Source organism: Pezoporus wallicus, unplaced genomic scaffold (genome assembly GCF_028554395.1).
Source record: "Pezoporus wallicus isolate ANWC-B61680 ecotype Strahan unplaced genomic scaffold, APGP_CSIRO_Pwel_v1 contig_2975, whole genome shotgun sequence".
Taxonomy (NCBI): domain Eukaryota; kingdom Metazoa; phylum Chordata; class Aves; order Psittaciformes; family Psittacidae; genus Pezoporus; species Pezoporus wallicus.
The window spans coordinates 246,864-272,763 of record NW_026637604.1 but is presented as its reverse complement, the minus strand read 5'-3'; the positions used below and the strand labels follow the sequence as shown (position 1 = coordinate 272,763).

The 25,900-nt window shown below is 41.3% G+C and overlaps 1 protein-coding gene across 1 annotated transcript in view; it reads right to left on the bottom strand.

The window, feature by feature from the left end:
- The window catches only part of LOC130597733 (ras GTPase-activating-like protein IQGAP2), a 71,159-nt gene that overhangs the window by 35,429 nt on the left and 9,830 nt on the right, over positions 1–25,900 (bottom strand). The window contains exon 2 of the mRNA XM_057406507.1: positions 15,697–15,796. Within this exon, the coding sequence (XP_057262490.1) occupies positions 15,697–15,796 (100 nt within the window). The remainder of the gene's footprint in view (positions 1–15,696; positions 15,797–25,900) is intronic.

The following is a 25,900-nucleotide window of genomic DNA, read 5'->3' as shown; positions in this document are numbered from 1 at the left end:
GCACTCCTTAACAGCACAGCCTTGCAGTCCTCTTTATCCACCTCCCACCTGCTTTTTTAAGGCAGGGAAAGAACAATCTATTTTCATCCTCTGAGAAAGCTCTCATCAAAAAAAGCCATCTTCAGGCCCCTATCCCCTCCTTCATTGCTTTTCCAGCTGCTTTGACTCCTTGGCTGTGATCCTGTTGAGACAGGCTCTTGGGAGAGGCTTGCAGATTTTGATGGACCTTTTCCTCTGGCACCCTGAGTGGACCACCTCCACTCCCCACACACCACAGTTTTGCCTCTGCACTTTGTCTGTTTCCACTGCTTCGAGGTCGCACTTCAGTTTGCTTGACATCCTGATTTAATTTTTGCCATAGAGACCCTTCACAACTTCACTGGCTCTTTTTCCCAGAACATACTCAGAGGCTAAAGCAGATGAAGGCCAGACAAACGTTCTTCAAACTCAGGAACAGGCTTTTTCAACGGTGGCTCAGGAACTGCCGCCCCTGACTCCAACCTCAACCCTCAGACCCAGGTGATGGGACAGAAGTGCCCAATCAAGCCTTGCGCCCAACATAGCTCTTCATCTTTCTTTTACTTCCTTCCCTGTTGATGAAACCATTTGGTTGCAATATCAGAGGGAAGCTTTGAACATCTTTCACCTATTTGTTTTACCAATGCACGTCCAGTCTAAGTACTGCTATTTCCGTCTCCAGATCTCATGCTACGACGCATACAATGACAGCAGTAGACCATCTGTACTGCACTATGTTCAAAAGTTTTCATTCTCCCACCAGTCAAGCAGAAAGCCATGTGTGTTACAGCAGTGCCATATTTACTGTGCAATGGCTTTTATAGATATTGAGACAGGATTTTCACTGTATTTATCCCTGATCTATTCAAATAGGTCACTCAAAGTTCAGTGTTGCACACACTACTGCTAGACTGGGTATCTGGATTACAGTATTTTCTCGAGTACTTGAGAAAATCATGACAAAGGCAGATCTCAAAGTGACTACCTATAAAAAAGCAGATTTAATCAATGCAATAACAGTGTGAAAGTCTGACGCTTTAGCTCTCCTAATCGGCAGATCCATATCTTCTGTTGTATGCGATGTTGGTGAAGCACTAATACAAGACCTAATGGGAATGTAAGGAAAGAAATTGCAGAAAAAGAGATCGTGAAATATTTCAGCAGCTAGCATAAGGTCTATATTAGAAATATTTCAGTGCCTCTAACACTTGCCAGCTGTAATTCTACACCAGAAGAGCAGAGCTGCTGCTGCTTTCAACAGATAAGGCACAGAGAGGAATAGGTAAACAGTTAACCCTAAGAGACTGCGTTCTTTAAGTTCTAGGAAAAAAGCTAACAATGGGATCCTTAGCAACCTGGATGCATGATTCTTTACCATTCACATCATGGAAAACTGTCAAGCCCACTGAATACACAAACAAGTCAAACAGAAGAAAGCTATCATTCCCTTCTCACTTATCCTGACACTTTCCCAGTGCAAGAGGAAGAACAGGTCAGGTTCATTACAAAGCACCTACTGGAGTGCTTCTCACATGGTGTCACTCAGGAAAGTGGCAGGAGGCCATCTTTGACTCCCATGCAGGTATGCCAAGTTTATAATTCAAAACACACTTCTTCCAGTCTCCAACCTTGAAAATCTGATGTGAAGTCATTTCATTTATTATTTGCAGCTGTTAAAAAAAAGGCACTTCTGCAGATCAAGTATTTAATCTGTCTTGACAGGTTTACATCAATCAATACATTGCAGGTAGAAGTCTTACCTCTAGAAAATCCCAGTACAGTTCACTTTTAGCACCACAGGCCAGCGTAGCTAACAGAAGTGAATTACAACAAAAGCTCATTTTTACCACCAGCTCAAACACTTTTGACCTTTAAAACATGACCTCTATTCAAGTCAGGATTGCACTTTAAACTGATTAAGCCACTTTTTAGGGCATACTATGTCAGGATACTTCATCACCATTTCTGAATGTTCGCCTTGAGAAACTTTCCAATAGATGATGCAGCAGGAGGAAAAAAATGCTTGAGGTTATTCAGTTTTTGGCTCCTTGATCAGACTCCTCAGAGTAATATGGTCATCATGAAAACATTCTGCAACACTGACTCAATAGTATTTCAACATTTAAACGCCAGAAGTGGATGAAAGTGGTATTGTGCAAAAGCTCTAACAACTGTTATTTTAGAAAGTGCTTTATCAGACATTACCAAAGTTGTACTTCTAAACAAAGCAATTTTCTTGTTTTACTTGCATGCTCTAATGCTCCCCAGACAGAAATTTTACTGGTAGGCAGCCATGTGAAAGGATTCACTGCTTCAAGGTGATATTTATATTACACTAGACATACACTTATTTTACTAGGAACACTCAAAAAACTGAATACTTACTCTTAAATACTTGGACACCTAATTCACATAACAGGTTTGCACATCCTTTTCCCAAATCCATACTTGGTCAGTCTTGAGAAAAGCAGATGTTCCTCTTCTGCAGCAGGAAGAGAAAGTCTCAGCTGTAGTCTCTTCTGCTATATCTCCTTATGTTTCTCTCCTACAGAATCTCAAGCAAACCATGCTCTCCCTGCAAGGTGCCTTTTCCATCATACTGCTGCATGTCCTAGCACAATTCTCTGAAACAGATGGCTAAGAAAAGAAAGTGACCAGCAGAGAAAGGTCAGAAAACTTTGTTCACCTGACTCTGAAAATGAAACTGAGAAGTGGGAGACCTAAAGCCAGCAAGAGGAAGTCATTCCTTCAGTGACTTACCACTATCATCAGCCAAGAGCTTAAAATCGTTTTCTTCAAAGAACTGGGCTGGTTTTCATGCCTTCCAAAAGCACAAGTAACTGTCATAGCATTTAGTTTACAAAAATTGTTTGTTTCATCCTATTCTGTTAGTCTCTTAGCTTTAAGAGAGGACTATTTTGGGGTACTGTTCTTAAAACCTTCTGGAACACCAAATTGCCATTTTCATTTTCAGCTTTGTTTTCACCAACTGCAGGACAACAGGAGGAAAAAAAACAAAGTGCCAAAAGGAATTTGCTTTCCACTGAGAACTCCCAAGTATCCCTCACATTTTCTCTCAGCACTATTGCCTCACATTCCTGTAAGCAAGAGAAAGCTAAAGACTCAGATCAAACCAGAACATTCTACAAATTTCTTGTTACCCTTTTTTTTTTTGTTGCTGAAGAATCATAAGCCTTTGGTATTCTGCAGGCAGAGACAATTTTTAGTAAGTCACAGGCTTATTCACATCCAGTGCTACATGAAAGCTACACAGCACAGTCAGAATTAATTATTAATCTAATCATGCTATCAAACTACCAGCTAAGCAGGGTATTCACAGAAGATACAATTCTTCCAGTGACATTCAGTTCACAGACAGCACAGAAACAGCGTAACTGGACGGCCCTCTGAAGTGAGTGAACTCTGCCCTGAGAAAGTAGCTTCTTTTGCAACATATGGATCTTGACACTGCTGTAAGTCAGAAGCACTGCATGCATGTTTCATCTTTGAACTTGCTGGAAACTAAGGGACTGCAATATAAGTAATGTTTTTGGAAGCCTATGAAGCAACAGTGGAGTTCAACCCTATCATTTGAAATCTAATGTCAAGCCACAAGAAAAGTCCTTAAAGAAGGACAGATCCAATTCTTTCTGCACTAAAGCAAAATCCAAACAAAATCTGCATTAGATACAGTCTTTTGCCAATAGAGATTTTGGCCTCACTTCCAGAGAGCAGAGCAAATACAAACAACAGCTTTGTTGACCCCAGTGAAGGCTCAGTATATCAGGAGCCCTTTACAGATTGCAGAGGTCTCAATTCAGCATTGCCTCTTCCTTGACATCTCAAGTTACTAAAGGTCAATCTTGTTAAATCCTCCAATAACCCATGCTTTCCTAGTCCACCATAGTGGACAAGCTCAATCTTTTGTTATATCTCTACAAAGGACTGAAAATGTTGTTTAACACATTTTGTTAAGACACAAAATAATTACTGTTGACATTGAAAATACCATTGCAATCTCAGCCAGTAACCACCACAGCAAATGGGTTAGTCTCCGATCATTTCAGACACTGAAAACTCAGACACCACCTTTCTTACTTACAGACTTTTCTAACATTACACAGCTTTTAGAAAGAACACAAAATGCTAGAGAAATACTGAGAAGCCTTCATGTACTCCTAGCTTCTTTTTACCATACTAAGAGTGCATAAGCCCATGAGTAAAATACACCTTCTGGAATAAATTCCTGGTTTAAAGTCTGTCCTCTCCTATTACTTCTCACTAAGGAAAACAGTATGTACTAACCATCATGTGACACCACTTTGACTTTGAGGAAGTGGTGAAAATGTTGAAATTGGAATCACAACAGAAGTATATCTATTTAGCAGCAACAGATCAAGGTCCCTCTCTGCGAGAACAGAAAACAGCAGGAATGTTAAAAAAACATTCACCAGCTTTCTAAACTGAACACAGAAATATGTCAATACTACTCAATACTTTACTTTTGCATTTACTAAGACTTCAACTAAAGTATGCACTCTTCCAAAAACCAGATAGTAGCCATCCCAATATTAAGTATGAAGTGAATCACAATGTTAGATCAGTGTTCCTGGGGAGGAAAACAAGAAGGTGACATGTACAGGAGATTTAAAAATGCTGTGAAAACATGCTATTAAACCCCAAAAGCTGCAAATGGCTCTTTCACTGCCATCAATATTATAACATAAACCACAGCACTTATGCACCCTCTCCCAAAAGCACATGCTCGGCATAAATAATTTAAAAGTCTGGATTTTTGTTTCTGAAAGCAGCTGAAGAAATTGCATCTAAGGAGTTACTGGGTGTATCAAGTTGACTCTTCCCTATTCTGGTGTATCAAGTTGACTCTTCCTTATTCTGTAGATGTTGATCAGGAAAACGGGAAGCCCCAAAACCCTGCTTAAGTCATGAATCCCACTGAACTCTTCCAGCAATGACAGTCCAGCTGACCATGGGCTGACACTCCCCCAAACACACTGCACAGCAAATCCCGCATGACCAAGTCTGTGCAACACGGAAATGCAGGCACGCTTGAGTGAATCACAATGTGCTTTCCTTGGATCATTGTAAGGAGGTGATGCAATTGGCAGCTTGGAAGCTGTTCCAGTTTTTAATGTCCACCAATGCTATATTATTTCATTGCTTTGTTTCTTTAACAGGGAAAAAGGTTTAGCACACTGCATAGGCAGATGTTTGATGTAAATCATGCTATTTATCCACCTTAGAGCAGCCTGTTTGACAGCCAGGCTTTAAAGACACTTCTGCCTGAGTGTGATTTATGAGACATTTGATGCTCTGATGCTCTCTGTAAGATCAGTGACAGGGTGTCCTGTGGGCAAGCATGGCTGGCATGCAACGTCATCTTCCATGCACCCACCCAGCCTTGCAGTCCAGGAGCAGCAGTCAGGGTCCATTCCTACTGTTAAATGGTCATGTACAAATTGCTCCCCCATTTAAGCGTCCATTCTGGGTACTTTTTGCACAACACCAGTGAACCATTCCCCTTTCTCTCCTTGCTCACATTGCTTTTCCGTATTCCTCTCACTGGAAAACAAGCACACCAGTGCCCTGAGCATAACTAACACATAGCAAGACAATTCCTGTGCAGTGAAAGGTGCTTGGCTGCGGAGCTACTGCAGCTTTTGTTGTCTTCATGCACAAATTATGCCTTAGGCCCTAATACAGGCAGACTGTTACAAGGTAGAATAATAGGGGTGATGAAAACCATTGGTTTTATGGCAATTTCATTCATTACAAGAGGTCCTCTCTTACTTTTTAGACAAGATTTTATGATGCTCCCATCTGCTTTGATGGTAACCAAATTTTAGAAATGGTTAACACACCGTAGATGACAAAAGAGCTGAAGTTGTCAGACTAGATTTATCGCTTCCCTTGCAGGGCAAATGCATCACCAATAACCCAAAAGCTTTGACAACCCAGCCAGGTGGGAGCAATAAGAACCAGGATTAGAATCCAGGCTCCCATCTCTGCTGCCTTGCAAAACAACTAGGTTACTCCTGCACCACAGGCATTTACAGAACATCTTTACAATTGCAAAACTATAAGCTGTCATCCCAGGGCAGGCTAGCTGTTTGTCCTCTAGGTAGCTGGAAAACTATTCATGCAGCTAACCATTTATTCCTACCAGAATAAATCTGTACTCAATGCCACAATAACAACTCACTTGTCAACACTTCTCAAATCAATTCTAATAAAAACAAAAACCCACAAGACTCTCTCCTCTTCAAGCTGGTAGAGTAGTTGCACTTGTAACTAGTGGAAGCCTCTGCTTGCAAGCCAGAACATGCATAGCATTTATAGTCACTGGAAGCTATGTGAAATCCTAGCACTTCAAAAGCAGCCCCATTCATTCACTTGGATTCATTCACAGCCCTTCCCCCAGACTCAAATTTGTCAGGCTCAAAACCCATTCACAGCTCTCAGTCTCTACTTTTGAGACCCATTTCAGGCCTTAGTTGTCAAGAAAGATGCTAGCATCCAGTAGCAAGTGGAATACATTAAGTGCTCAAGGCCATGTACTGCTGCCACTGAAGAAACAGAAAACCACTATCTCACCTCTTCATTTTGCAGCAAATACGAGGCTAATTCTGAATGCATACACTGTGGGCAATTTCAGCAAAGACATTTGGGGCTACTGTTTATCTTTTTACAAACAGAAACAGTACGTTTTTCGTCGTGGATTTTTTTCTCATCTACATACGCATTCCTGTCTAAGAGGACCTCTGACCACCTCCTGTGATTTTGAACTGCAAAATAAAAACCTTGGCAAGGAATATTTTTAATTTGGGTTTTAAAGAAAAAATGCCTTCACACGTACTGAATTAGTGTAAGTTGTACTAGTTCAAGAATGCATGAGAGTTCCTGAACCTGGTTGAAAACCAGATAAATCACATAAATTTCCAAGTAGTGGCTTGGCTTAGAGAACGCTTTCCCTGGTCATTGTTAAATCCGCGGCTGAAGAGATTACTTTGAAATCTCTCTTGCTGTGCACCACAGAAAGTGCGTAAGCAATTGGAATAAACATGGGCTGCTGAAAAACAGGCAAAGAGTGAAGTTCTGAGAGCCATTTTCACAGCCCTCCCTATCTCAAATGAGGTGGGGAGAATTTGAGGGGTTTACTTAGCCCTGCATAGAGGCCTGCATGTATCTATCTCTACACCTGCCAACACAAATAGCAAAAGCAACTATGAAAGGCTGTCACACTGCCAGCTTCAAATGACAGTGACTCCAGAGCATCAAGAAGAGGTGGTCATGAGCTCCTGCAAGGCACATCCATGGTTTTAGCAAATCTGGGACACTGCTATACCAGATCTCTTAAAAAGATCTTTGAATTTCAGTGCAGGCAAATAAAAAGCCGTCTTTCTTAAAGCACATGAAACAGTGAGGGCAACAGCAGTCAAGAGCAGTATACAGTACACGCACTGAGCCACAAAACCCTGTGACTTAACTAGCTTAGTTAGAAGTCTGACCATGTGCTGCTCTAAAAAGCATGTTCTTCAGTCTTAACTGTCAACAGAGTCCCTCAGAGAAGACTGCCACTCATCCTGTGGTGGAAAACACCATAGCAATAGCTGTGCCTACTAACACAGGATTCACATGTCTGTAGTGAGAAACATCAACAGCCAAAGCACTTCCTAGCGTTACTCCATGCCTAAAGATAGGAGGTACAAACTGTCACAGTGTTCCTTCTCCAGCTAGCCAATTCTTGAGATATTTGCACCAAAAGAGATTTTTAAGGAAACCCAGACTTGTGTGCCTCAGCAGCTGCCTTACCTCATAAACCCAGACTTGTGTCCCTCAGCAGCTACCTTACCTTACTGCCGTACCTCAGGATGTGCTTGCCTGCAGTATTTAGAAGTCAAAAGCCAGGTGCAAAGTCACACCTACACATTCAGTGAACAATGACCCCTTCACTCCCCCTGTTGTTTATCCAGTCCAAAACTGGAGGTATAGTGGCACATTGGTTCTTTTAAAAATCTCAACAATCCTGACCCACAAGAATTGGTCAGCTCCTCGTTCATCACCAGGCAGTGCTCCAGCTGGTCACTGACATACAGGGCAACACCACCTCATTGTGCCTCCTGCCTGTCCTTTCTGTACCCTTCCATTCCAGCACTCCAGTTGTAGAAGCCATCCCACCACTTCTCATGAAGCCAAGAAGATCACAGTCCTGCAGTCATGTGCTCATCTCTAACGCCTCTTGTTTATTCCCCATGCTAAGTGTGTTTGCATCAAGGCATGTACATTGAGACCCTGATGAAGCTGACTTACTACTGGAGTGGCTGGAATTCCTTTGTGCTGCTCTTCAGCTGACCTGTGATCCCTCTCCAGGCTCTAGGTATCCACAAAGCTGGAAGCATGTTTCTTGTGAACACTCAATTTCTTGCTTCCAATACACTGAGATTCTCACCGGCACATATCTGCGGGCTCCTCACCAGCAGCAGTGGTCTACACAAGGTAGTGCTATAAAGGTCACCAAGTAAAGCTGCTCTCTCACCTCTTCTGATCTATGAAAACTCATTCACATCTTGCCACAGCAGTTTCTACAAGTGCCTAAATAAACACATCTTCCAAAGATCAACAGCTCTCCAGGACATGGCACTTGGAAAAGGAGGATCTCAGCATGTGAAAAGTACACTCCTGCAAGGGAGCTGTTAATAAGCAGATTCCATCAGCCTCTTTAATTTCCTGCACTAATGCAAAGCAAACAGACATATAACCACAAAACAAAGCTTTTTGAATGCTGCACTAGAGTTACTGGACAATGGGAAGTTTGCCATCCAGAATGCACCATTTGCTAGTCAGCTACACAACCAGTGTGGCATACAACCATCACAGCCCATAGCCCAGCGCAGGTGTCATGGTCACACAGCCATTTATTCTGTCATTAACAGGGAAATACAGGACTTGGCTGCTCTCAGACAAAATAGGAACTACATTGTGACTTACTGAACAGAGTCCAAACAATGCAGAAGGACCTATCCAAAGGTTAAGAGCAAAATGTTAGCCTTTCAACGCTAAGCAAAGGATAAAACAGTACCCTTCCATCCCTCAGTTACCATCACAGGTTCTTCCCAACAGCAACTTTATACGAATACCTCAGGCAAGGTGCAAACCTCAGGTACCACTGCTACCTCTAATACCCAAAGCTGCATTCCTCCCTGCACAACTCAGGCTGAAACTTTCCTTTACCATCCTTCCAGAAGTAGAAGTTTTGGTCAGTGATCTCTGCCAGCCTCCCTGACAGCCTGCTCCCCTACTTCTTGGTGCACTCCACACCATACCATAGAATACCAGCTCAGCTACAGCTGATACCTTAGGACGCCACCTCAGGTTACACTTAATATTAACTAGGAGCTATGCAGGGTGCAGAATGAAGCCATCAGTTTGATCTGCCAAACAGCTAAGCTTATGGGTGGAGTATAAAGGCAGGCAGGCTTTTGTGTTGCACCGTGGAAAGTCCAAATTGCAAAGCAGAAAGAGGAGGAAAAATGAAAATGCCATGTACTCTCTTGGTGAAGCTGAGCCTACAAACTATCCCCATATGATGCCATTGGAGCACAAACTACCTTCAGGTTTGTCACTCTTTATTAAAAAAAAAAAGCAAAAAAAAAAAGCCAAAAAAAAAAGCCCTTCCCCCCAAAAGAACTCCAAACAAAATGCAATACCTTTTACAAGAGGGTGGTACCAAAAAGAAAGGTGGAAAACTGAGAAAGAGCTGGCTCTTCAGAGACTATACTGTTAGATTCAGTACATGATACAGGATAAGTGCCATATGATTTAGTCTCCAAAAAACAAAGGTCACATCCATCATTACTCAGCAACATTATTCTGCTGCTATAGATGCTGAGCAATGGCCCATAACACGTGCACAAATTACCTCAACATCCCAGTGAGCAGGTCAATGCATCCTGTACAGAAACTAACACAAAGGTTTCTCTCTCCTTCAGATCTTAATAGTAAGACTTTTCATATGCCAATATTATCCAAGCAATTATTGGGTTGATGATTGATATTACTCACAATTGCAGAAACCTCTGGCATATCTGCACTATTGTGTAACTACGTGGAACAATTCAATAACTGCCAGTCTTCTTCCAGGTAAGTACCCTTGAGGATCAAGACCTGAAACATGGAGTATACTTGCTGATCAGTATTTCTGTGCAGACTGACCTACTTCAGGGACAGGTATATTCCAGCTAAGTAGGATTCTTCCAAGGATTTCAGCTCATGAAGCACTCTAATTTCAAACATTTGACCTTTACAGATCTGCTGTCAGCCATGTTCACTGGTGCTTTATTAGGCTTAAGGCAGAGGGGAAGATGAGCCAAAGTTCATAATCTACGTGTCAGTAGACTACTGCTCCTGGAAAACTGATTCTTTTGAGGGAAAAATCCCAAAACCACATACAAAACAGATTACCAGAAAGTAACATTATCTTAATATTTTTTACTTAAAATCAACAAGTTGTACAACTATATTATAACGTTATCGATTTAAGTCTAAGTACAAAAGTTTAAAGACTTCCTATAGTCTGAAAGAAAAGGACTTAAACCAGAGAATTTCGTAGCATTAATTCACTCATGAGCTGCCAGGGCTGCACAGTTTCCGCAACTTTGCTCATGGAGAAACAGCAGCATGAAACCTGACAGAATTCACTTGTAGTACCAAGCCTTTGGAAGACACCAGTAACCCACCAAGAACGGGGTAGGCTCCAAAGCAAACCTCCATGGTCCCACGCTCCTGACAACTGGAGCAACCTGAGCTTCCTATGATGCTATAGCACTGCAAAACTCTTAGCTGTAACAGAAGTCAAGTAAGCTCTTCAAAGTATTTTAAACTGCGTGTACATTTTTACACAGCAGCTTCCAACTGTGATCTTTTCACTGACCAATACTGCAGCTACCCACTGGAGACCAATACAATGAAGGAGGCAGGTTTTTATATTATTTGATTTTCTGTTATAATGAAATTTGACAAGAATGAGGATTTACATTTTCAAAAGAAATTACCCCCTGGATAGTTTTCCTATGATTTTCCTAATGTGTCTTCATTATCTTAACATTGAAGCTAAAGCTTCAGTGTTTCACACGAATTCCTGTCCTACTGAACAGCTGAGCAAGAAAAGTCAAAAGTGTGACGAAGGCTGGCAGTTCTGCTTATGAAATTGCAACATATACTTTGTGAAACAAAGTGTATTCCATTTCATACAGAGAGGGACAAGGTTAGTAGAATGAGGCCTCCCATGGTCCAAATTCAAGTTTAACATAAGAAGGTATAATTTCCTAAGAAGCCAAGAGAAATAGTGCCTGCTTAAGTATGGATGTATATAACCCTAGCCAGACACAACAGATTTACTGTAAACTTGATAACTTGATTTGCATTATTTGCCAAAGCTTCAATCATGGTTTTAAACCCTTCAAATCTGTATTATCATTTACAGTGCTGTAATTGCACATCTGCAGAGAGACATGCAACAGCAAAAGTCAAACTCATGGCAGAATCTGATGTTCTGGGTAGTACAAAGATGATCTTTGGAAAGGAGGATGTTCTGGTAAATTTTATCTATTAAAATGCAGATAACTGAATAAAACATTAGAGCTTGTGACATGCCTACTTTAAGCCTTTTTTATTTAATAGAGTAATTTCCAAGCAATAATGAAAATGTGTTGCTGTAATGCCTGGAAGGTTTCTGTTCGAGATACCCATGGCTGTATTGTTTGAGTAAATCCCTACTCCTAATTACTTTTCTTGGTTTTATTCTTCTCAGGAGTTCAAGGTTACTGGATACTATTAATTTTTCTCTACTTTGTTGTTTTAGATCCACTAAACTTTCCTTAAAGACAAAATTAATAAATCAAATTACATATACAAGCCACCAAAACCTTCATTTATCAGATGAGGGATTTGGGGTAGAAAGGAGACTGCAGTCTAACAGAACAAAATGTTTTTTCTTCAATTCAAATATTTTTTTCCATATTCAAACTTACCAGCCACTGCAGATCCTTCAAGCCTGCTCATTGTGTTTAAAAGGCCATTTTCTACGCAGTACACAGATACTATGCCAAGCACAGAAAGTATATGCAGAAGCATCAACTACCAGGGACAGGGTTCTTCCATGTTAAATGTTTTCATTAAAGCTGGGCTACAGGAAGTAGGTATGCAAACATTGGTCTGGAAAGCAGCTGAAAGTAGACATTCTTCAACCTTTTAATTAACTCTGGCATTTCAAAATGCAGAGATGCTATGCAATAATATTTTGATTACAAATAAAGTGAGAGAAAAAAAAAAACAACACAACAAAACAACATAAACCCTGTACTGTCCCAGCCATGCTCTGTCCCAATCTTTTGCTACTTATTGTTTATATCAGTATTTATTAATCTTCAATATGGACCAAGACACATGGTGTTTGCACACTGCTGATCAGCTGAAACAGTAGTTGCTGTCATTTCAGCAGCTGCCAACTGAATGGAAAACTCATCATGCTTTACCTATTTTAGTCTATTTCCAGTGCTATCCATAGTGTCCTGAATACAAGAAAATCCTTTCTGTGCAGTCAGGATTTACAGAAGCAAAAAGAGCTTGTAACTGTAAACAGAAATCAAATATGTCAGCGAGGCAGCTCCCACTCAACAGGTTTTGCCCAGAAGGGTAAGCAGATGGCAGCCACCGTTCAGTGCTGCACCTGGGGCCAAAGGCTTCTGCCTTCTCTGACTAAGACCCACAGCCACAAGCACAAGAAGGACTGGGAACGTATGCATCCTACAGGGGCTGCTCTAGTGCTGCAGGGTAGGGATGACCACCCAGCTGGGATCTGTTTGGGAGCAGCAAAAGTCAATCCATCAGCAGGTGCCTCCTGCAAAACTGCCCCCAGCATGGCTGAAGGGCTGGAACCACTGTGTGTAGTTGAGGTGGCCTGGACCCTAAACCCAAGCCTCCCAAGCTTGTACCGGTCTTCTTTTACTGCAGTTTGAATTATGACCCCATTGCTCCCCCTGAGGTTGCCATCTTGCTTTCCAGAGTCACCAGTTTTGTTTACACTCTGATGTAACAAAGAAAATGCTAAAAACATGCAAATACAGAGCAGAGATCGCACATCAACATGTTTCAGCCCTGATCAAGTACACAGAGAGGACGTGTAATGTCCAGTGAGAAGAGATGGCATTTTCTCATGCTGCTGTTCTACCAGGTCACGGCTGGGGAGAATGTAGTTGTGTACCTTTGCCACCCCAATCTCCCTGAATGGTATTACTCAGCTTCTGAGGAAGCCAGACTAGGGGTTACATAGCCATTAGACACAGGCATTTCTTCTCATTTCTGCAAGATTTTTGTACATGTTTTTTGCCATTAGTAAGAGTCCAACTCAGGACAAAATTTCATGATGCAACTGAATTATCTTCTTTGTGAAGGGAGAAGTTTCCCTCACCCTCTTTTTGCTGCCACAGCAGCTCTCTCCACAGAGCTGGGGCACAGGAAAAAGATATCCAACATCTGACTACTGCATCACTTCCACCTGTGGAACAGCCACAGCACTCATCAGCACCTCATGCAGTACCAAGCATTGCCCAAGAACATTACCAGTAAATTCCAGTTTTCCAAATGGGGATCCAGAAATACTTCCAGGTACCTAACTGCCCTGGGAGCAAGTGTTCTGGCTGGAAAGTCCCATCACCTGATGGCAGAACTAAAGGAGCATTTCTTCTACAAAACTGCTAATAGCATGAACTCATATACAAATAAATACAAGGAAGAGAAGGGAGTTACTCATAGCAGATGTTAATTTAAGTCATTAATTGTAAAAATAACTTCACATTTTCTTGAAAATGTCAAGGGAGTTTTTTCATCTGAACTAGAGGATTTGAGTTTAAAGTGAACAACAGCCCTGGGAAGGGGGAGAGGGTAAAAAAAGCCTGAAAGATTAATTGTTAATAATAATAATAGAAGAAAGAAGGCTGGATTTGGAGACCAGATGTTATTGTTACCTTGCAGAAGCCAGCGGGTAGGTGATGTGCAACAAACCTAAGGGGAACCTTGAGTAAAATCAAAGCTTGACTCACTGAAGTTTCTTGAGATGATGGAGCCAATTTAATGTCTCAGCAAGTAAGACCTGATCTCTCCCCTCTCCCAAGCATGCAACTGCACCCCATCCCCTTCCTCTTGTCAGCATTGATTCTCCTCTGACCCCCTTGATCAGATCAGACAACTCACTAAACCCCTAGAAAACTAACTCGGCAAAAGAGCTACTAATTTCCTGATGAGATAGTGAGCCAGCCCAGCTGATCAGGGACAATCTCTTGCAACTGCACAAGAGGCAACAAGAGAATGCAGGGCAGGCCAGTCCTCTCTGGCAGCAGTAAGACGATTGCCATCTTAAATATGTGAACAGGGAACCACTCTGCAATAAAAAGAGGAAGAAAAAGCAATGGAGGCAGTATTTACTACAGCAAATGGGACAGCATAGTGAATAGGAAGGAAGAATGGCTGATTTTTAAAATAATGCCCCTAGCACAAGATCGTTGGCAGATAGCTGCCCCATGACTGCTAAATAGGTAACCCTCAGTGCCACATAGTGATGGTGAGGGGAATGGTGTGGAAACAAAGCCCAGGGCCCGTTTTACATTTGATTCCTGGCTCAATACACTGGATTACTCCTTTCTAAAGATCCTATGGTTTCTCATCGCATTGAGGTTTCACAGCTTGTGTTACTAATCATCACAGTTCAAGTTTCCTTTTCTCTAGGAAATTCTAAGAGTCATTGCAACTAACAGTTAAGACTAAAATGAACCTCATCAACAAATGCAGAGGCAGAAGCAAAACGCTTAATATTGCCCAGGGCAATAAATTGAGTACAAGAGGCATCTCTGAAAAACCGCGATCAAACTGAATGTAAGATATGCTTTCACACACGACATTAGCATCTTCAAGCTACTCCAAAAGCATAGGGATATTGTACCTTGTTTTCTTGCTCACTAATTATGAAAATTTTGTTCAATGTTCGTTTTGAGAATGAAGTGTAGTACAGTACATTTGCACAAAGATGATAAAATCCCTGTGCACTTGCAGAAACAGTACTTCATTACTGATTGCCAACTCAAGAGGTGCGTACGCCTGACCAATAAAGAAAGAACAGAGTCCATGTTACCTTATTGCCCTGCCTGCAGTTACCCCTGAAACACTGAGATGATATAGATCATTAACTCAGGTGATATTCTGCCATTTTAGCAGCCTGAGTCATTTCATAAGAACTACCAGCAAGAAGGGAGCATGACCACCACACAGCCAGGAACAAAAAACTTTGCAAATTAGTCATAAGCCTGATTCAGCTTCTCACAAAGCCACAGCCTTGGGTTTTATTACCCACCCCTACTTTAATTGAAGACAGCCACAGTCACCGCAGTAACACTGAAAAAATTGTCTTGATTGCTTCTAAATCCATCTTTGAATTAAACTTTACACATTGGTCATTAGTTTCTCATTCTGAATGCTATAAAATTCCAACATCAAGTTAATCTAAGTAATTCAAGAAGTTGAATAAAAATTACAATGCTCAAGGACACAACAGGGATGAACTTGTATATTTAAAGCCGAGATATAAGCGCGCTTTCATTTACTTACCTTTTTGCTTCTTCTAAGTGGCACAGGTACTCATAAGCAATGTTCTGACGTCTTCTCTCATCCATTTCTTCTGCTGAGAGCCTTTCATCGTCCACAATAGCTGCAAACAGAAACCCGTATCAAGTTACATATGGGTCAGGGGTGATTCTTAGAGCCATGTTACTGAGAAACTAAGCAAATTACCGCATAAGAGAAATTAAAATAGTCATCATTCCCCATCAAAAAAAGGCCTTTTATAGTACCATGTACAAAGATATTCAGATCACCAAGAAGATGCTGCTCATCATACAGTGAATTTCTCAAGTTTCACTTGTTCAAAACCAAGAATGTGTTTGTTTTTTGTGCATTTCCTGGTTTGGGGGCAAGATGGAGCACTCAAATACACGTGGGGTTGGGACCCAGCAGAATTTCACCTTGCACATCCTCAGAGGAGTTTCAGGACTTCTCTGTGAAAGCTCAAAGCAAGCAGAAGTTGAAGAAACCATGTGCTAAGCAGAGCCTCAGCAGTAGACATGAAGATAGCAGTGCACTGCAAATGCACCTCAAGGGGTGCTTGGGAACAGGCTGCAGTATCAGGAACCTGTGAGACTGCTTCCTCCCACTGACAGGGGTAATAAGGGCTGTAATCACATGAATAAGAGATATTCACTCTCCTACTATTGTTGCAATCAAATCACACTCTCCCAGACTATTAAGGATGACTGAGTGCACATCTTTAACTGCAAATGACCCTGATTATTAACAACTACTATTCATGACTGGTCGTCCTCTCTTTGTAGGGTACAGAGAGTCTCTGAGCAAATTTGCAATTCTTACAAATGTTTCTATCAATGAATCTGATGGGCCATCCAGTGACACTGACTTCTGGCTGAATTTTAGTCACTGTGTGTGAGGCTTTTGGGAATAGCCTTCAGCACAAACCAGTTACCAAAATTTGTGCTGTTTGTTACACAAACCCTATTTGTGCTAGTGGCTCCTAAAAGCGCTGGCCCGGCTCTCCCCCATGTTTCTCTGCCGCCTACTTTTGTCATCTCATGTGTCAGAACTGGCAATCCTGAACACATGTCACTGAACCAGAACAAGGGACAGCCCTTGCCAAAGATCAACAGCTAAGAAGAGACCCATCCCATGTCTAGGAAGATCAGGTCGTTGGCCTAAGCTGCTGTGCACCTGCAGGCACAAAGGGAGGGTACGGAAGTGCAGGGGTTGGCCAGACACTTCCTGCAGCAGCCCACAAACTGGTTAGCTGAGAACATTAAGATGCATCCTTGGTAAAAAAGAAAATGTGGTCCCCTTTCATCCTCAAAGACACTGTGAGATGTTTGTTAGTTCAACTGCTACACAGATTGTGCATGCCATGAGCAAGATTTTGGTGTTTCTCCAGCACAGCTGCCTCATGCAGTAGGTAAGCACCCTCTTGTAGCCAATAGTCAACTCAAGTCAAATACACTATGATAAAGCAAAGAAGCTGGGCTCCTCAAGTATATGCGTTCACTGAAGACTGTACCTCAAAAACCAAAAGAGAACATAAATCAAACAGATAAATGATTCCACATGCTTTTACTGAAGACACAAAGAATTTACACTACTTCCCCACGTTTAGGACTGATGCTACCACGCATTTGTTAACGCATCACATAGCTTCTTTAAGCTTTGTAGTTTCAGTTTTAATCACCACAAGCACCAATATCTCTCATCTTCCTTTGCCTTTAAGATGGCTCTTCCTAATTACCAGAAGTTTCATGCACTGATAAAAAAAATACTTGTCTTGCCCTGAGTCCCTTTTAAGTCTGGTAACTCCAATAAGTGTGACTCACTCTAACTGGAGCTCTCAGATATTGTAATCAAGTCATCGCTTGCTATGAACCAAAACATTAGTTTGGAGGCAAACATGAGGTGCAGGTGGTAAAATACTTAGCCTGGCCAATTGGCCATGAAGGTTGCTCTGCTGCTGCTCTTACCCACACCACCATCAGCACATCAGGCTAGGTTGTTCCCACTCCCTAACACAGCTCTACTGCTGCAGAGGAGTCCTGGCTCCCCAAAGTGAGGGAAAAGTATTGATGAGCCACCACACTGAAATTTAACATATCACCTTAATACCTATGACAGTGAGTTCTAGGGCCACTTTTCAAACATCATAGCTCCCCCTTCTCTGTGAGATCTGCCCTGCTCCTCTTAGCTCATTAAACAGCCATTTACTCCTGCCCTCCAAACAACTCACCACAGCCATAAGCAAAACAGCAAAAAAAGCAGCTTGTCTGAAATTAGGAGTACGAAAACCACACAACCCATTTGGTAAGTATCACTCTAGGAATTCACCTGAGTAACACCGATGTTATACAATCTAGTCCTGGACCTACACAACCACAAGGTCCCTCTCACCCTCAACAAGGACATCCCAGATCTAGCAGCCCTTGCCAGCCTCAAATACCTCCTTAAAATTATTTGCAAAGATTGGTTCAGAGGGTGGATGAAGGCACTGACAGATACTGTGAGATTGTAATATCTGTTCTATTTGGGAAACCCTCTGATAATAAGGGGAAAGGACAAGAGGCAAGAACAAGTAACTTGTAAAAAATGAAAACCCCGTATCATTTCTAGACAAGGTACTATATCATCAGGTCACAGATAGGAAATCAGGCTTCTTTCCCAGCAGGGCCAAAGCTGCTGTTTCTGTGTTTAATACCTGAGCACTAAAAAGGCAGAGCACAGGGAGTGCCAACACCTACAGTGCTTATGCTGGGAGGAGTCTTTTGCAACACTGGCTTCTGATTAAGACTGATTACATCCTTTCCCCTTCCAGCACATACCGGCTTCAAAGCAACAGTGTTATCACATCAAATAAGTGGTTATAGATACTTCTAGAAACAAGAGTGACAACATGTAGAATAGAAGTGGCCCCGCAGCTAAACTCCAGAGGAAGCTACTTTAGACTTGGGTGCTTAAAGTGTAGCCTACTGCAGTGTATTTTGGCAAAGGCTTTAGTCTTTTACTAGGGTCCTGCATATAGCCTTCTACAACTTCAAACACCCTGTGAGTGCATCCATCAGTCCAGCCACACCAAGTTCAACACACAAATGAACTTGGTCTGAGGACAGAAAGCTCAATCTTTATGCCTAGCAGGCCAAGTATTAGTCAGAAGACTGGGCAGAATGTTGAAAGAACAAACATGTTTCTGCTGTATCAGGAATTTCTTCATAGCATTCATCTCACAAGGGAAGGCTGTATTGTGATAAAGGATGTCAATGAGGCAGAACAAGCAGAGCTGGGCATCACCTGAAGACCTCCAGCTCACTTGGTAAGGCCAAGCAGGATCCAGAAAGACATAAAACACTGTGTCTGAAAAGATCCAAATACCACAGAACTTGCATACACATTAGATACAAGCTATATGGGAGTGCAGGATCAGGGGGAAGGTATCTAAACGAGCATCTTATTATTAAAGTTATCAATTTTGTGACTTTGACTTTGGAATTGAGAGGAAAATACCAAATATTCCTTCAAAGAGTGCATATTAAGAGTATGTCTGGACAACTGAAAAGAACTAAAGAAAATGACAGTGTAGTTAGCCAAAAAGCTCTCAGTTTCAATTCTTTTTTAGATGTTGCCACCCTGTTGGACAGCAGTCAATACATATAAGCATGTGTGAGTTCCCTCAATATAGATAGTCCTTCATGGAAAAACACTAAAGGAAGAGTGGGTATGCAAGACTGTATGGAGCGGTAAGCAGTACTAAATTTAGATTGACACACCTGACTTCAAACAAACACTAGAAACAAAATAAAAAAAATGTTGTGTACCAGGGCATATTCATAAATTGAGACACCTGAGAATCTTCCATCAGCTGACACAGCACACTTACATCCACCCTTGTCTTTGTCTGAGATATTTGTCTTGTATACCACCATCATTGAAGAAGCAGAATAGGCAAGGCAATAGCTAGGACTAGTTTGGGCTTTGGTTATGGATTGCAAAAAAAACTTTTTGACATGCCCTGACCCAAGATAGCTATTCCAGTTGCTGGTAAATACTTTGAGTTCTTTCAGCTGCTGATGGCAGGGCTGCCAATGCAACCTATGGCACGCCATGTACCTATACTCAACATGGCACAAGCAGCATTTACTGAATCTGACTTGGCATTAGTTGACAACATAAAAGAATTTCAACCTTTTGGATTTGAGTAAGTTTTCAGAAATAGGGCCACCATTTCTAAAGCTGCAATATAATTACTGAAACCAGCAATCAGCCCAGGTACACAAGAACCTGGAGCTATGACCTTACGAATAGTGTCTGGAAAAAGATTCAGAACACCAGGTTCATGCAAGATTGCTCAGTTTACACAAGAATTTTAAGAATAGGTACTGGCTGTGTAAATGTTGCCCAAGTTCAGAGTTAACCCTCTTATCACAGCCATGGCAAGTATTCTGGAGGTCCCAGGATCACAGAGATAATCCACATTAACACTGAACACACAGGATCTCTGCCATTAATTTGTTTATACGTCAGATGACACTAAATAAAAAAATGTTTTACAGGTCTAATTTGCAATACTTTCCAAATGAGCCCATGTGTCCATGGATTACGTTTTTAAATGAAGCTAAAATTAAAACTTCTATAATACATAACCAAAGAGCGTATAAGGAAAAGTAATACTTGATTTGATTTCTAAATACAAATTTATGGACAACTTTACTAGGCATAATTCGAAGTTGCTGAGGGATCACAATTCCCCAACGATTTTTGTTATCTTGAAACACTAAAGCTGGGAAAAAAAAAAAAATGCAAAAGCCTCCACCAGTATTTAAGGCTTCCTCATCATTCATTTGCACTCAGACATACGGCTATCTGCAATAGTTCAAGAACAGCACATGGCTCCTTCTAGCAGGCAGACTCTTTAATAAAGCATTTGCCACAGACATACCAAAAGACTTCTTATACTGAAGAAGGCAAAGAAAGGAACAGAAGCTTTTATTTCCCAGGGCCTATTCCCCTCAATTTCCTGCCATTAGAGATTTTTTCCCATGGAAAGTGAGACATCAAGGAGGAAGAGGGATTTTTTGGCACCACAACAGGAAAGCTCAATACATAGGACATAACAGAGGATGGAGAGAACAAAATCCTCTTGCAGGGACAGAAAACAATTTTAAAGTCAGGATTGAGGGAGAAAAAGAGATACATGAAAAATACTGTAAAAAGCTGGAATGACAGCTTTTCACCAGTGTATTTGAATTAAACATTAGCTAACTCATGTTTGGCAGTCCCAGATGTATACCCTCCTGGCCATGCAGTAGGTGAGGCAAGGTAGCTCTCCAGTCCACTAGTAAGAAATTCTGCATATTCTGCTTATTCCCTCCTTGTACTTTTCTGTTTCCTCCACCCAAGCCTGTCCCTACATCCCTGGTATTATCACACTGAAAAGTGTTTAACAGAGGCATGCTGTAACAGCTGAAAACACACACAAAAAAGAAGCCAAGGTCCTCTTGCACAAAAACTCCTGACTGACATTTTGCTGGCAGCCCCAAAGAAAGCTGAGCCCATTACAATAGGCTCTAGGCAGCATCCCATTTATGTCTGCCTGTACCATGAGGATAAGCTGTGAATCTGAAGCATTTGTCATCACACTTTAGTGCTGTAGTTTCAAGAAAAAGCTGTTTGAATTATAGATGATCAAGGTGACTTCAAACCTTATTATATGACAGCATATAACTATTTTGTCCTCGTGTGAAAGACGACAATGAATTCCATGTCAATAAATTCGGAGGTCAATACATTCAGTAAATGCACCTTTTTATTCCTAGTAAAGTTTGTACTTTCACTCCAGGAGTGACTGCTCAGAGCAGTTCAGCTCCATGGCCACTCCTAGGTTAGCAGTTCAGATGCTACTACTTCACCAACGTATCGCCATCCAACCCCTGTAACTGGAGCAGGTCCAAGCTGATGACGTTCTGAGGCATACTTGCTGCTACCTGAGGTGCCCTTACTGCAGTGGGCAGGAGTTTACAGAACTGCAGCTGGAAACTATGTGGAGAGGATTACATGAACAGATATCAGAAAAACACTGCTCAAAGCTGCAGAGACAGAAGGAATCCTTTTCTGAGCCTTCACTTCCAATATCAACTCATGGGTATCTAATGAAACAAGTTTATTAAATGTGGAGCAGAAAGATGCCAACTTTAATTATGTGAACTTTAATTCTGTGAATCGGAGACCATTCAATAGGCTAAGGAAAAAAAAAAAAAAGGCTTTACCGCACAAAACACTTATTACAAGTGCTCTGTTATTAATATATTTAGTACCTACAGGTCTATCATTATACTGGCAGAAATTTAAGGCTTCAATCAAAACAGCTTTCTACGTCAAAAATCACAGTCACAAGCAGCTAGCACGTATCCCACAACAATACAACCAGATGGCCTGAGCCTATTTCTGTGGCTCCAGTTGAAGTAATTCAGTCCATTCCCTGATTATTTGCTCCAAGAAAGGGCTCTGGACAAAGGCAGGCACAGCAAGAACTCAGAAACCTACCACAGCTATGAACTTGGAGAGCAGATTCACTTGAGATAGTAGATTAACAGAAAACTCAATTATAAGGTTCTTCAGTACGGCATTTTCCAAATCTTTCCAACATTGCACTACTCTCTCCCTCCCTTGAAAATTACTATCTCTCTCCTTATATAGTTATTACAATACCCAAAGCAATCAGGCTCAGATTTTCATACAGAACTATACACGCATCCTCTGGCCAGCAGACAGATATTATCCAACTCTTACAAATTGTGAGTCACACAGGATCTTCAAGGCCACTGTTCTGGACAAGATCTCACTGCCCAAACACTGCAGAAACATGGAAATTAAGCACACACCATTAGTGTGGGAGTGTTGACAACAGAACTCCAGTAAAATGACATCGTGATGCAAAACTAAAGATGTTTGTTAAACTAATCTTTCCCTTGAGCTTTCTCAGAGAGTCGCACTCTTGTGTGTTCACTTTCCTGAGTCCTCCTCCCCTGTTTCCTTGAAAAATGGCTTCTTTCACTGTCATGTGTCTATTACCATAAGTCCAACTACATCCACTTACAGACTCTTAGCACTATTACAATATGTGGACCTTAGGACTATCATACCAAGGAGACAAGGATGCAACAGCAACCACAGCCCTTGCTTCTGGAGCCAAGTGTCAAAACTGCTTGATTTCACAGTCTGTCAAGAAGGCAATAGGACTCCAAGGATGCGGAGATACTTGAATTCCCACAAAGTTTAGAAAGTCTCATTTAGCCACATGGACACAAGACAGCTTTTGCATTCAGCAAGTAACTACCTGCACTGCCAGAACATTTAATAACTCATTTTTTTGGCTTATAGGTAAATACGGGCTTTACTCCACTTTTAAATTTCAGGCTTTCTACAGTACCTTCAAGTGAGACTTTGGTAGTGGCAATACATTAAAACACATTCAGTATTTCTAACATCTTATTGCATTATGATAACACACATTCATCTTTTTTAGTAGGTCCTTACCCTTGTGCAGAAAAATAACACTGCTCAATTTATCTGAACTTCAGTATAAATATTCCGCATGTCTGGAAGAATAAGGAGACAGAGTAATGGAGTTGAAGGAAGTATATGAAAATCCAACTCCATGCAATTTTGGTTAGCTTCAAGCGTTGCCATCTACAATTACAAATATGAAATGCAATTAATCAGCCTGTTGCCCAACTGCTTCCACCTTCCACCTATATTGCACTGCCAGTCTCACTGTCTCCAGCAATACTTCACATAAACCCTTAAAATTGTAACTGTTTACCTTTGCACAATTTGCAAGGGGGTCACCTCAAAGCACAACAGGTTTCCCCAAGATCCAGGTTCTCAGGGAACACCTTTAAAACTCTAGCTCCTTTTTATGGACTTTACAGTTGACCTTAAAGTTCTTTGTTAATATAAACCCTCAGGCTATGTTACCGAAAAAATTACAAGCCTGAGAAAGCACTCAGACTGATGGATCCTGAAGAGGCAGTGAGCACCAATTACAAGTTGCTTCTTTCCCTTACAAGCCATGTTATCTCTAGTTGTCTAGTCTAAAAGCCATTAACACAGCCAAGCTTGAAGGCAGCTTGAAAAAGGCTACACCGGGAAGTAGTCAGTCTGGTTGGAAGGTCTGCTTAGTTTACACATGCTTACAGAAAGAATGACATATTTCACATGGTCTTTAAAAAAGGCAATGCTTTGAAAAGGCTGGTTGATCAGGTTAACACATCACTGGAGGCTTGAGGCACTCAAATGAATATTGCACATTCCATCAGGAATTTCCAACAGGCTTTCCTTCTCTAGAGGCTAATTCATGAGGAAACAAATAGCAAAGCATGAAAGGTTCCTCTGTAAGCTCTATACACTCACTGCTTTCTTAAATAAAGAACTTATGATTTGAATTCCATGTATTTTGACACATTTTCCATTTGCTCCATTCATTTCACTGGAATTATTTTTACCTGTTTGCTTTTTATTAACAATAAACATTAACAATACTCAATAAAAGAGCCAAAATTTTACCATATGGATTCCATTTCTTTACTTTTTACCTACTGCAACCTCAGTTCAACTTAAAAGCAGAATGTAAATGAAATAATGAAGAAGACAGTTTAATATTGCCAGGCTAGTAAAATACACTATTCAGCTATGAAAGGCAAACATTAGCATCTACAGCACTCTGCAGTATCAAGTCTGTAATGGGATTTAGTCAGAAGAAAAATGCCAAGTAACTTCTCTAGAAATGCCATCAAATTTATTCCTAGGATTAAAAATTTTGTATTTCATTTTTCTCTGAAAAGAAAAATTGCAGATATATGAGTAGGTCAAATGCATACACACACCTACATAAGAGGAGAAGTAACTTGTGGAATGTAAAATATTTTGAAGGGTATCAAAAAAGGTGAAAAACACATCTGAAAGGCATTCATGCTTTTCAATGAGCTGGACAGAAAGGCACAAATTAACAGGAAAAGGAGACGTGCCTGCAGCCTTCTGCTGAACCCCAAAGGCACTTTCATTATATGTAGTCACACCACCACTGCCTGTAACTACAACCGCACCCATAAACATTTGTGGACCAAGTACAGAAAGCCACTGCAGAAACAGTGGAAGAACAGGAAAGAGGGCTGGAGATGATCAGAAGGAAGGGCAGGGCAAAGACTGAACTCACCACAGTGGCAGCACAAAACCCAGTCTCAGGGTCACCCACCCCTCATCTGCTTGCAAATGTTGATGTTGACCCAGGGCTCTATTGCACTCCTACTGATGCCAGTTTAGATGCTCTGCTTTGCAAACAGAAGCTAAGATCACCCTAATTGTTTAACACAGAGAACCAAAGTAAGGTAAGAGGCTTACTGTGGCAAAGGGGGACCACAGGAACTCAAGAAGCTAAGCATGTCTAAAAACAGCTACTGCAGTTTCACCAAAAGGCAAACTCACTGAAGTCCACAGGGAAACACATAACACTTTGGTCACTGTTACTCTCTGGTAGAAATTCAGATGACTGATGGCCATTTAGACAGTAATCTATTAAGCTAGTGCCCTGTAAATGCTGCACATGATTTTTGGCTAAACCAGAACTTTGTGCAATTTCTGTTTCAATCTTGAAAGCGTCAAAAACCTCTCACCTGCATTACAGTCTGAGATCAGAATAGTAAACTGCTACTACCTGGAGGCTGGTTAGGGAAGGGCTACTCTTTGCTGTGAGAAAGGAGGAAGACAAGAACAACAGCTACAGGGTGAGTGAGAGAGGAAGGGAACATCCCCTCACACCTCCTGAAGAAAAGTCTAGCATTATACTCTCTTTAGAGGGTAAGAGTTACTGAATAGATTCAATATTCAGATCATTAGAAGGCTGAGATCAAAAAACTTCGTACCAGCAAACTCACAGTATGAGCTGGAAGAAATCAGCTAGAAGAAATGTGGTAAGATATAGCTTAAAGAACAAGAGAATGACAAGCAGGAATATCGGAGTGAAAGATTAAGAGAACCCGAGGAGAAAGCTGTATCTGAGTGTCAATGGACAACTCAGACAAGAGCTACATGAGTCATAGGCTCTGAACCATAAGACTTAGAAGCACTGAAACACCTGTCTAGAAAAAGCCATAAGCAAGGGCATCATGTAAGCACTGGGTAGATTTGAAATCAACTGCAATGTAGAAACCCTCAGCCCTGA